This window comes from Dioscorea cayenensis, chromosome 11, assembly GCF_009730915.1.
Source record: "Dioscorea cayenensis subsp. rotundata cultivar TDr96_F1 chromosome 11, TDr96_F1_v2_PseudoChromosome.rev07_lg8_w22 25.fasta, whole genome shotgun sequence".
NCBI lineage: Eukaryota > Viridiplantae > Streptophyta > Magnoliopsida > Dioscoreales > Dioscoreaceae > Dioscorea > Dioscorea cayenensis.
This window is the reverse complement of record NC_052481.1, coordinates 1,709,565-1,722,835: the sequence shown is the minus strand read 5'-3', so window position 1 is coordinate 1,722,835 and position 13,271 is coordinate 1,709,565. Positions and strand designations below refer to the sequence as shown.

Genomic DNA, 13,271 nt, shown 5'->3' with positions numbered 1-13,271 from the left:
GTCGTTTAAAAAATAATGAAAACCCCTTCTTCGGTTCAAAAACAAACGAGAAGCTTCATAGGTCCGTGCTACTTTTCTCTCATCTTGTTCGGTGATGCCATTCTATCTCCACTTTCGATTGATTCTTTAATTCTTTTCATTCGTTTCATTGATTCTTTTAGGGTTTTCTTTCATTCCATGGGTTTAATTTTTTTGATTATTTGTAGTTTTTTTTAAATAATCTTGAATGTGAAGGGGGTCTTGATGTTTAGCATCAAAGAAAATGTTCGAAGAATAGAACGGGTGGTTTTTGAATTTTTTTTTGTTTGCTTCATTCTTGTATATTCTAGATTTGCTTTGCTTGTGAGTATGGATGTTTTTGATGGATTAAAGTAATTTTTTTTAAATGAAATTATAATCTTTGGCACAAGAGAACATGTTCTAAGAATAGAACTTGTGACTTGCTAATCGTTTGTTTGTTATATTTTTATGCATGTTAGCTTTGCTGGTTATAAAGTAGGGAAATTTTTGATGGATTATGGATTCTGTTTTAACAATTTTAAGCCTATGATTATAATTTCAGAGAATCGAACAAGTTGTTCATAAATCCTGTGTTTCACTATATTTTGCATAAGTAAACTTGCTTGAACGGTGCCAAACATTCAAAAACAGTGAACTGCTTGTTGTTAGCTTTGCTGGTTATAAAGTATACAATTGCTTGGATTAAATTACATGGTTGCTGATTGTTAGGTGGATTGTCTACCAAAAATGCTGTCATATTCACTTATCTCAAAAAGATTGAGACTTTTTTTTTATCTTTGCATTACTTGAATCCATAAGAAATTAAAACATATAAATAAAAATCAAAGGGAAAGTGATAGCAAGAGATAAGATAAAGTTTTTCCCTGTAAATATTTGATGGTTTTTCTTGTTTATATGTTCTCTATAATATCCTTATGTGAATAAAGTTGATTATTCATTTGACCATATCAGGGAACTTATGTTTTGATTTATACGTCTGATTATTTCATACCAATCTTCTGCATTGTCCAACTAATGATTGGTTCTATTGCTTTTTCTAGTTTCCTTGTTGATCCTCCAATTAATGTAACAGAGAATTGCAAATCAAACGATGCTCTCATCTTGCCCAATCTGCTCCACATGTTTTCCTAAGGGGCGAAATATCATAACTTGTATTACCTTTCGCTAAATTATCATATGTTGTATTACCTTTCTCTATTGCCACTTTCTATTTCATAACCAGACCGATTCATTTTGTTATACCTATCCAGAGTTAATTATTTTTTGGAACTCCTACAGGCATGTAAACAATCACTTTGTAGATGATGAACTTGAGCGGGACATGGAACTAGCAGAACAAATTGCATTAGCTCCACCCAGTCCTATACAAATGGCTGGCTCGTGGTATGTTATAATGATTTTTTGTTCTTGATTTAGATGTATAATGTTTATTACTTGAGTTTTCAGTTGTCATAAGCCAGCATCTTTCAGTTTAGAACGGTTATTGGTTAATATTTTGATGTTTGTATTTTTTATCAATATATATAGATCTTGGGGTTTAACCATCACTATTAATAGCTTTTTTTAAGGTTATAAACCAAATTACATTCTCCCTTTCAAACAAATTTCTCTTTGAATGGTTTTCCCTTTTTTACTATGAATTTTTTAATTTGATGATTTTTTGATGAGTACATTGATATGCTGAAATGTTCATTTTTTTTTCTTCGAATGCATTAGTGTTTCTCATGCACTCGTGCATGCCTGGAAACTTGATGGACACTATTTTCAATTGGTATATTTGTTAGATTATTTTTGTGGTATGACCTTCAATAGTACTTGTCCATTTGTTTTTGTATGTTAGTATGTAGGACCCAATCCTTATTGTCTTGTATTTTGTTACTTTTATTATGTGTCATTACTCAACGAGGAGAAAATGAATTTTCTCTTTAACCTAATATTGATCGCGGATGGAAATAATTTTCTTGTGCAGGACTTTAAAAATAGGGAAAAATGTTTATTTAAGCTTGAGTCAGGAAATACAGATGTTAAATGGTCAAAATATTCCAATTATTGGCTCTTCATTGTATATGCTGATATTTTCCTTTTTTAAGAAGAATTTGCCGCATGCTATTCCCAGGTTGAAGGAGTGACTCCTGAATCCGGCACTTTGAGGTTGAAGGCACATGATTATGGGGAACCTCTTCATCTACAGCTGGGCATATCTTCATTAGTTTCCTTGCAAATTAAAAGCACATTTTATAAAGTTGAAGGTGGTCTAATGACTTTATTGAGGAGGTGTCTGGAATTGGAAAAGGGTAGTTCAAAAAGTATCATAACAGGCCACATTGACCATTATCAGAGTTTGAAATCTGAAGATCGTGGATGGGGTTGTGGATGGCGCAATATTCAAATGTTAAGCTCCCACCTTTTGATGCAGAATCAAGAAGTGAGGGATGTTATGTTTGGAGGGTGTGGATTTGTTCCTGATATTCCATCACTCCAGAGGTGGCTGGAGATTGCTTGGAGAAAAGGTTTTGATTCAGATGGTTCAGAAACATTTTGTAATAAAATTTATGGCACTACGAAATGGATTGGAACCACTGAGTGTGCTGCACTCCTTCGTTCTTTTGGCCTTAGAGCAAGAGTTGTAGATTTTGATAGTTTGTCATCTCCATCACCATCGTTGTCCAATGTGAATCTTGGTGCGGAAAGGACGGAAATCATCAACACCCCAGAGATAAAAGGAAAGCAAAACAGGTTTATGGGCCACTTGACAAGTTTCTTATTCAAAGGAAGCTTAGTGCTTCTTCAGTGGGTGTCTTGTCATGTGAAAGTTCTCAGCATGTGCTTCATGCTGGTACCTTGATAGATGATGACTGCAATCAATATAATGGGGAGATTAAGAGCCATCATATCCTTGTTGATTGGGTCTGGAACTATTTTAACAGTGGACTTTCCAATGCACGTAATGATTCTAAAGGTGTTTTTGTCAGTGAAAGAACGTAAGCAATCCTTTTTCTGCCAAAGAAGTGACTGATAAACAGTACTAAATAGAGCACTGAAATGCTCTACATCTTTTATTACTTTTTCCCATTTGGGTTATATTCTTTTAATTGAATTCTATGTGGATTAGTCCTTTATACTTTCAATCCAATGGTCATTCAAGAACCATCATTGGAATCCAACGGCACAAGGGATTGCGAGACTTGCAAGATCAATATTTTCTTTTGGTTCTCGATCCTTCTGAGGTAACATGTGGTTATTCTGCTTTGTACAAGTGTTTTGCTAATTACTACTAGTGCCTTCCATTGCTGTCGAGGGCCCCTCAATTTACTGTACAGGCAGAAGGGGAATTGATATAACCCACTTCCTATAAGTGCATCAATGTTACATTAAGTTATAATGTCTGTACCTACAATGGGGAATTTTCCTTGCCTTCTCAATTGTTTCTATGACTATTACATTTTAGGATCTTGTGGATGCACACGTAATTCAACATGTGGCATTTGGACAAATGTTATCATTTTAACTGCCTTTGGATTGTGGATATTGTAAATATTTTTTTACTATATGAATGCATTAATTTTTGTTAAGCTTTTTATTAGACGAGTTCCCAGCCATAACATTTAATCATTGTTATTATTGAACTTCCAGACTTGAAGGGACCTGACTGCAATTCTGTATCTCACATCATCCTTAAATCTTTTGAGCATGGAATAGTTGACAACGTAGCCATTTGGCTTTTTGTTTAAATATAGAAACTCACCTTGTGCCCTGACCATTTAGTATCCAATCCAAAACATTTCTGCCCAAACACTTACGTGGTCCCATTCCTTGTATCTTTTTATTTAAATCCCATTCCAATCTATCACTTCTATCAGCATGAGTTTGTTCAAAACTTCTGATTTTCTGCATTGGATTTTGATGCCCAAGGGCAACGGACATATGGATGGAGATAATACATACCCTGTTGTTCTAAGCTTTAAACTATATCATGGTTTTGATTTCGATAAATGTTTAGTTTTGAATACTTTAGAATTATTCAGGAAAGGACTTTGAAAATCTCGGAGAACACGGGAGATACAAAAGACTTGGAATCTGAAATAACAGATAGTGTACAGAGTAGAACAATTCTATTCAATAGTATATAGTCATCAACATAGCACCCATGTATGTTATTGTTCTATCATATGCCACCCTCTCTACACTTTTTTCCCAATCACCTTTCCACATGCAAAACAAACCAATATTTTCTCCCGCTCACATTTAGTTTCAACCACCAGTTGATGAGCATGGCTGAGTTGCCAAATAAAGTCTGGGTCTGCCGAACTGGTTCCTTTTCTTTTTCGGATCTTGTTGCTTTTCTGTTAAGGAACTGCTTGTGTTAATACTGACACCTTTATGGCTTTGTTGTATTGCCAAAGAGAACAGAAGATTTGGAAAGGTCTCTCCAAGCTAGCAGTGGATGGCAAAGGTTGATAAAAAGAGGGGTGCATACCTTGAGAAAGCCACAGTACCAGGTTAGGTGAAACGGTTAAACTTATTAATACTAGTTGTACGAATAACTTAAGATCTCTTGTTTGCTTCAGCTGTGTTATGTTGATCATGGAATTGCCCATAAAGAGGAGATGGAGCAGCTCAAGGTTATTCATAGCATCTTAATTAAATTCTAAACGAAGTGGATATGGATATTATGAAGGTGTACCTCACACCAGGTGATTATTATTACATTGCAATTCTTTTAAAATCATACTAGTTATGCTGGCTGGAAGTCAACAAGGTAAAAGCACACCTTCATTTGATTACAATGTGAAGTACTTTCCTCACATGATTGTTGTGTTGAGGATTGTCTTGGCTTCATAATGTTAAAAGACCTCATTGGTCAACTGCACATGTTTGGCTATGGAGATTGAATAATTTCGAGTAGGCACTACCTGATTCTTCCATTAAGCTTTTGTGGTTACCCATCTCAATCACTTTTCCCTTATCCATCACTATGATCACGTCTGAATTGATCACTGTAGAAAGCCTGTGTGCGACTGTAATTTGGGTTGCCTTAGCTTGTTGGTTACCTTTCCTCCTTTCCTGTGGTCTTAATGCATTCATGACTGACCTTTCTGTTTCTCCATCAAGTGCACTGGTAGCTTCATCTAGCAGCAAAACAGCAGGTCTCTTCACAAGAGCTCGTGCGATGGCTACTCTTTGCTTTTGTCCACCAGAAAGTTGGCAGCCCTTTTCTCCCACCAAAGTATCATATCCTTGAGGCAAGTTGGTAATGAAATGGTGAATATTTGCTTCAATTGCAGCTTTAACTATTTCAGTTTCTGAAGCACTCTCATTACCATAGCATATATTTTCTCTAATTGAAGAACGAAATAGAGGAGGTTCTTGTTGCACCAACCCTATCTGTTTTCTCAACCACCTCAGGTTGTATGCTTTTATATCTATCATGTCGATAGAAATTTTTCCTTTGGAAGGGTCATAGAACCTCAATGTAAGTGCCAGAATAGAGGACTTGCACTGCCCGCTTGGCCCAACTATGGCAACTCTTTGTCCAGCTTCAATAGTTAAACTGAAGTTACTTAGTACAAGCTGTTCTGGTCTTGTTGGATAGTTGAAGCTGACATGTTCAAATTCAATCCTGCCTTCAATTTGTTCATTGTCTGGAATATCTGGGATGTCTGGTGCAATTTGGGTTTCACGGTCAAGGATCTGGAAAACAGGTTTGAGTATGTTAATGGCAGACATGACCATGGGGATCAAGGTCCATAGCTCAGTGATTGATGGAACTGTCAGTGAAAAAATCTGATACGATCTTATTCCATCCTTAAATGTTGCTTGTTCCTTCTTAACCAAAACTGTGGTGTACCACAAGGCAACAGCATGCGCAATATTCCATAAGCAAAGTGACACCCCTTGAATGATCCCATATTTAACACTCTCTATCCTGCTAATTTTCATTGGCTCTTTTACTGCTACCTTGGCTTTAGCTAGTATTTGCTCCTCATAGACGAAGGAAGCTATTGTTCTGATATTGCTAGCTGATTCTGAAGTGAGAGCTGTAAGTTCTTGGTGCGCAACACTAGCATTTGCTGAAAAGCCTTTTGCTGATTTTGCTTGTACCAGACCACCTATGAAGTGACAAGGCATAACCGCCCAAGCTACTAATGCCATTCTCCAGTTAACTATTATACTTACAGTGGTTGCTATTAAAATAGAAGAGACGCACTGAACGATCACAGACATCCGGTCAGATATAATCGTTTTGATCATGGAAGTATCGCTGATAATTTTTGAAGTAACACGTGCCGCAGCATTTTCAGGTTTTTCAAACCAAGCTAGCTCGTTACGAAGTACAGCTGTAAAGATATTGGAGAAATAAATCCTATTAGTACCATTGACATTTGAAATATCAAGCCCTTTAAACTACCCAAATCAATATTGTGGCAGTTCTTCATATGCTAAGTTGTTACAAAAATGAGTACATCTTTCAATTGTTTTGTTAGAAATTGAAGCTAAAAGAGCACTATTGGTGGGCATGCAGTTTATTTCAAAGTATTTGTTAAAAATTTTATGGCTAAATGTAGAAAATTATTGTTATTTTTGGTAGTATCAGTTGCCTTGTTCATGGATTTCATCATAGTGTATATGGAAGTTTAGGTTATGCACCAATAGTTGTATTTGCTGATGATATCTATTGTAAAATCAAGTGGAGTTTCTTTCCTCTGATTTTTCTGTAAGTCCTCATTTTTTAAATTCTCAGTTTGTTTTTCAATGCAAGCAGATCACTTGTTTTTCTGGGTCTTTTGAAAATTTCATCATCTTATGTCTTCAAGGTTTGTTTCCATGATGTAATCTTTAGGAACATGCGCTACATAAATGTTTTAGTTCAACATTTTTTAGAGCAGGATATAATTTATTGATATTTCTCTTCCATTTAGGTCATGGTTGGATGATGAGTTGGTATTTGTTCTCTAATTGTCAAAGTATGTCTGTATTATGTAATACTGAATGGCCGAAACAAAGGGCAGTATGTTAAAATTAGATGATTTACCTGAAAATAGAGATTCCCGAAGGTTTTTCATGGCCGTCTCGCCTATGATTGTGTAGAAGTAATGTTGCAAAATATGGCTAAACAACGTAAGCAGTCCGATCAGAGAGAACATTCCTGAATACCACCCTACTTTCCTTGTTGGATCATGTTCATAGTATGCTACTCCTATTGTGATTATAAAAAATCCAAATAATGGCTTAGAAATACCAGATAGAGCTGCAGCACAAGAACCTATAGCAATGTTAAGAAGGTCGATTTTTTTTAAGTTAAACCAAATTCTGAAGAAAGTAGTATCTGTTCTTTTCTTGTACATCTTTCCTTTGGCAACTTCCTGAGCAAGGCTTCTGATTCCATAGACTGTTCAATATTCTTATTGTATTGTGCTGAAGTCTTCTGGCTGGAATCTTGCCCTTCATTGATAAAAATTTATGACCCTGTTAACATTATTGATGTTTTTCAACCAAATTATTTATATTTGTACACAATGATTGAAATCAGAATCTATGTTCTATAATTCCCTGAGTTTGAACCAAATACCTGCAATGTTTTGTATACAGATTTAAGCATACACATCATGTCATTTTTCTGTGATTTGATCTTTAATATATTCTTCATCATTAGGAACTTTTGGCAAAAATAAGTTGCTTTTGCCTTTTTCCTAGGATTCTACATTTTGGTGCATTTGTGTTGTGAATATTGTCAGCTAGTTTTTCATTATATATATGGCACTTGCTTAGCGCTTAAGAATTGATGACAACTGTATGTAGTTCAAATTATTAATTTGGTGTTCCCCCTTGATTTTGATTGTGGGATTCTTACACTGACGTATCATAGCTGTTAAAATGTTCCCTATAGATTTTGTAAAATTATAATTCTTTTCATATTGATTAAATTGTGATGTCAAAAGAATCAATTGCTCAGCCGTATGAGGATGAAACTCAAGTGTGGTTCTAAGGAAAGGAGTTTACTTGCCTATGGCTTTTATATAAGTGGTATGCATACCTGGAGTTTCTCTCTTTAAAATTTGTTGGATTTTGAGCTTCAAATAAATTGCTGTAAAATTTGCTGTTCTCTAGCAATTCATGATGAGTTCCACTTTGTGCTACTTTTCCATTCTCAAGCACCACAATTATATCTGAGTTGATCATTGTTGACATTCTATGGGCAATTAAAATTACTGTCCTTCCTTGCATTGCTTTCTCAAGAGCATCTTGAACCAACTTCTCTGACTCTGAATCAAGTGCGCTTGTTGCCTCATCAAGTAGAAGAATTGGTGGATCTTTTAGCATTGCCCTTGCTATGGCTATTCTTTGTCTTTGTCCTCCTGATAATTGCAGTCCTCTCTCTCCTACCTGAGTTGCAATTACCATGTCAGCTGAATTACATAGATGGATAAACCATTAAATAGTGAGTTATATTGAAGATTATAGGCAGTGAATAATTTGACACTTTTGTATCATCGAGTGTTTTTTTTTTATCTCAAGTATGTACTTAGAAGAAGAAAATCATCATGCAATATCCATATATGCTTGCTTCCTACAGTGAGTCATTCATCATTCAAATTATTTTTTGCTTATTTGGTTCTAATGTTCTTTGAATGAATGCTTGAAAGTAGAGCTGAATTTGCAAAGTCATATCAGTTGATGATTTCATCTTTTAAATTCAATATGCTTAACTGTATTGCCACTGACTATCTGGTATTAACCAAATTTTTTACCTCTGTTGAATACTGATTTGGAAGTTGAGATATGAATAAGTGTATATTAGCTGTTAATGCTGCTTGAGCAATCTGGTCATCACTTGCATCCAGGTTTCCGACCTTCAAGTTGTCCTTAATAGTGCCTGTGAAGAGGGATGGCTCTTGAGAAACTGCTGCTATGTTCCTTCTCAGGAATCTTAGGTCAAGATCCTTGATGTTATAACCATCAACGAAAACTCCACCTGTGAAATTGTCTAGCATCAGACCTCAAAACTCCACATAAAGACATTTGTCTATGAACATACGAACATTAGCCATTAGAACCTTCTTATGTTAATCAAGTTTTTAATCACTACTTACATTTCTTGTTGATTCCTGCTAGAGTAGGGTACTAATAAATATCTACAAACTTTTGTTGTTTGTGGTAAGATAAGATTTTGTAGTTTTAAGACATGTAAAATGCAGCTAACCTGATAAGGGATCATAGAACCGTTCAAGTAGAGAAATTACAGTGCTTTTTCCACATCCACTGCTACCCACCAGCGCAACAACTCTTCCTGTTGGTATGTACAATGAGAGTCCTTGAAGGATGAGCTTATCCTTGCGGGATGGATAGGCAAAATAGACATCTTTTATTTCAATGTCTCCTACAATCTTCCCTGGTTTTTGTCCTTTTGTGTCATGACAAATACCTGGTCTCCTGTTGATTATTTGAAATACTTCATGTTCTGCAGATTTGGCCTGACGAAAGACCTGAAGATCTGGAGCTGCATAAGTGATCGATCTGCAATTTTATTTTAGCAAGATTCAGATGCATGGTAATTTACACTGGTTACAAATGAAAAATTGATTTTGGGACAAGTACATTGCTCCAAAGAGGATGCTCATTACTGCAGCTAATGTCTCACCCCCTTGAGATTTATGTGCTGATACTGCAACTGCACCCACCCAAACAATCAATGCCCATGAGCAGAATGTCACTACTTGAAACAGGCCCATTCCAATTCCTTTTATTATCGCCTCTTTCTTGCACATCGTGTATTGCTTCTCCATGAACATGGCAAAGGACTTGGTCACGCTATTTTCGCCAACAAAGGAGAAAACTGTCTTGATTTGAGTTAATGTCTGTATGCATGAATGTTTCAAAACGTTAGGTGCTTCATGATGAAATATAAATTCCTATAAGAACCAATTTTCTCTGGGGAACACTACACTTTGATGTGTTCACCTGTCACTGAAGGGTTCATAGTTTTCTTATATACGAATATGATGATTGAGGACATTTTGTTTTAAGCTGTAAGTACCTCTTCTACCATGGTTGTCACTTCGGACAGATACTTCATTCTTGTTGCTGAAATCTTATTCATCTTAGCAGTACATGTACCTCCAACAGCAAGGACCAGGGGCACTACAATCAAAGTGAGCATGGCTACTTGCCAGCAGCAGATAAAAGCAATGATGATTCCAACAAATAAAGTCGAGAAGCTCGAGATGAAATGGCCCAACTACAAAAAGTTAAGCATATCAGTTCTCTATAATATTTAGAAGGTAATTTCTTCTTCTTCTTCATTATTTATTTATTTATTTTTTTGTACTTGAGATAATGCTCACCAAGTTGGAGTTCATGATTAGTTCTATTGCATAGTAAATAGCTCACCTTCTCACCAATTGCATCTTGTATGATGCTCATATTGCTTGTTACTCCAGTGATTATTTTGCCCATGGTCAATTCAGTATCAAAAGCTTCTATATCTTGACTTAGAACTGCCCTTAGAAATGCTAATCTCAAACGTGCTAATTGTCGTTCACTTGTGTACATCCATGATGATATTTCTGCAATGTTCATGTTTGTCATGTTAAAGCTTCCACATGCACAAAATTCTAATAAAATTAATGAGAGAAGATAACAAGCAAAAATTGTTTCTCAGAGATAACTGAATGCTATTTATTATGTCTCTCATGTCTTCTTTATTTCTTCTTCTGTTTTTTACAATTATATTAATTATATAAAAAAATATTAGTGCTAATGTTTAATAGACATGACCATCAACATTAATTGCTAGTGCTGACTTAGTAATTTTAATATATATTATAGATTATAGATGGAGTGTGACAGAGACTTATCGCATGAATAAATTTTAAAATAAAAAAGGGGAAGCTTAGATGATTTTTAGAGCAAACCTTGTAAAAAAAACTCTGAGAATTTTGTTCTATTTTTATTCAAAAAATTATTTTGAGCACAAGAAGAGAAAATATATCTGTATAAAAATTATTTCTCTATGTAATTATATAATAGATTTATTATGACCCAATACTATAAGTTTATTATAAAATAATACTTGTTCTAATGACTCATATGTCCTTTTATATACATATACTCTAGATTCGAAGAAGGTGAAGTAAAAAATTTCAGTATTGACTATTGAATTCAACCTCAATTTGTTTTTTTTTTATCTTTTTTAGTGTTGAGATGGATTCTATATAACTAAACAAATCATCTAATGCACTAATAGAGTGATAATAGAAAGACGATTCTATATAACAATCGTCACTCTGCAAAATTATTTGTCATTTTTTGTATTTTCTACTTTTATAGACTTGTCAAAAATGTTTAATCCGTGTTAGTAGCTGTATTGCATTTTAATTTTGTCATCATTAGCTGGTCATAATCCATGTTTAATTATTATCTTTGTAGCTATGTTCTTAGATATTTGTATAAGTTCTTATTTTACTTAATATATATTTTAGTTGGTTAATTCACTTTTCCTCACACACACACATATATATTTCTTATAAAAAAAATATAAGAATGAGATTTAAGGCCCAAGCCCACTCAAAAGATTAAATCAAGAAAGCCCAAGAGAGATCACAAAGTCCTGGTTTTTATACTCGTTTAATCAAGGTCCGACCCGCAGATCTTCCGGATTTTGGATCCGTTGTAAAAGATCCTACCCACATGATGGATGCAAATAATCAAGAGATGATTGAGATATTTCAGATCATGTACCCTTTTTGCGCATGATCCGACCTGCATCGACAATATATAGATTGGCTTAAGACAATTGTGCTCTTTTCAATTTAAGCTTTGTTTGTAGTGACTTTTAATAGAAGTGTTTTTTTTTAATTCTATTGAAATATGTTTTTTTAAAAAAATGCTTTTCAGAATAAGTTAAGCATTTTTTTAGTATTTTATATTTGGATAGAGAAGTGCTTTTATATATGTGAAGTTGTTTGGATGTGGATTTGTAAAAAGCACTTTTGGAGATGACAAATTACAAAAATGAGCATTTATTGACTTTTTCATTAAGTTATTATTATATATTGATATTAATAGTGATAATGATTAATGACTATTGTTATGATAATAATAATAACTTAATGTATTATAATTATAATTATAATTACAATTACAATTACAATTATAATATTAATTATATAATAATAATTATAATTGTAATATATTAAGCTAATAATAATTACTTAATGTATCATAATTATAATTGCAATTATAATTAGTGAAAATTGCCAAAAAAACCCCCTAAGTTTGCCATATTGTCAAAAAAACTCCCTAATTTTACAATCCCCAAAACCCCCTTCTTTTTACACTCCATGATTTTGAAACCCCCAAAGTATGTAACGGTGGTTAACGGAGTGATTTTTAAATTTTATGATGACGTAAAAAAAGTCGTGCTGACCCTTTTCTTGCTGTGAGAGGAGTGAGTTTCTGGGCTCTATTTGAGTCTTTGTCTCTCTCAACTCGCGTCTCCAGCCATTTTTGCACATCCTATGTAAAATTTAGATTTTCCCTTTCCACCGGTGTCTCGAAGGAGAAGTCCCGCGCAAGTATTCGGCATTTTATCAGTTTGCAATCTAAGGTATTGATTATGGTTTTATGTTAACTATTCTGTTACAAAAAAATATTTTTCGGTTTTGTTTTGTGATTTTGCTTTTATAGAAAGTCATTGAAGCCTGTAGGGGGATTTATCGGCTGGGGTTTTGTTAGTCTGCATGGAGATTTCTCAGCTAGAGTTTTGTTTTGTTTTACATTTTCGTCTGTGTACACGATCGAAATAGTTTTTAGATTGTTGTGATTTGTGTAATGTTTATAATGTACGTTTCCTCTTTTAATTGATATGGTTGTGGTTATACAAATGAGGTCTCCGTTTAAAAAATGAGCTTTTACCGTTTAAGTTTTGTCGTTTCCGTTTAAATATTGGCATCCCTATTTAATAATATAGGTCTCTGTTTAACAAGAGATATCACTGTTTAATAATTGAGAGTTTACCGTTTAATAACTTATATTTCCGCTTAACAATTTGTGAATACGGCTGGCTAAATGTCTTTCATTATTGTCGCAGAGCTTATGATTATGGCGGTCGATCTAGTTAATGGGCGATGCTACTTGACACCCGTGAGTGGAGACCGTGGTCGAATTGAAAGTTCACATGATCCTCGACATCGGGAGATCATCAGAAGGACACCGTTTTGCGATATTCTCGAGTTGGAAGTCGTATTCCA

General features: G+C 34.4%; 2 protein-coding genes across 2 annotated transcripts; one reads left to right on the top strand and one right to left on the bottom strand.

Moving 5' to 3' along the window:
• Positions 1-1,204: 1,204 nt before the first annotated feature.
• On the top strand, positions 1,205-9,945 carry LOC120272225 (the record flags this gene model as incomplete). Its single annotated transcript, XM_039278991.1, is given in 8 exon segments — positions 1,205-1,404; positions 1,991-2,052; positions 2,115-2,692; positions 2,695-3,002; positions 3,134-3,248; positions 4,425-4,520; positions 4,590-4,715; positions 9,488-9,945. Coding segments are annotated over 7 exon segments (1,443 nt in total), but the record flags the coding sequence as incomplete, so codon positions are not given.
• LOC120272224 (ABC transporter B family member 2-like) lies at positions 4,695-10,608 on the bottom strand. The gene is given in 9 exon segments (XM_039278990.1): positions 4,695-6,359; positions 7,055-7,349; positions 7,352-7,475; positions 8,057-8,406; positions 8,772-8,995; positions 9,224-9,537; positions 9,619-9,878; positions 10,058-10,258; positions 10,411-10,608. Coding segments are annotated over 9 exon segments (3,450 nt in total). The 3' UTR covers positions 4,695-4,875.
• Between the last annotated feature and the right edge of the window lie 2,663 nt (positions 10,609-13,271).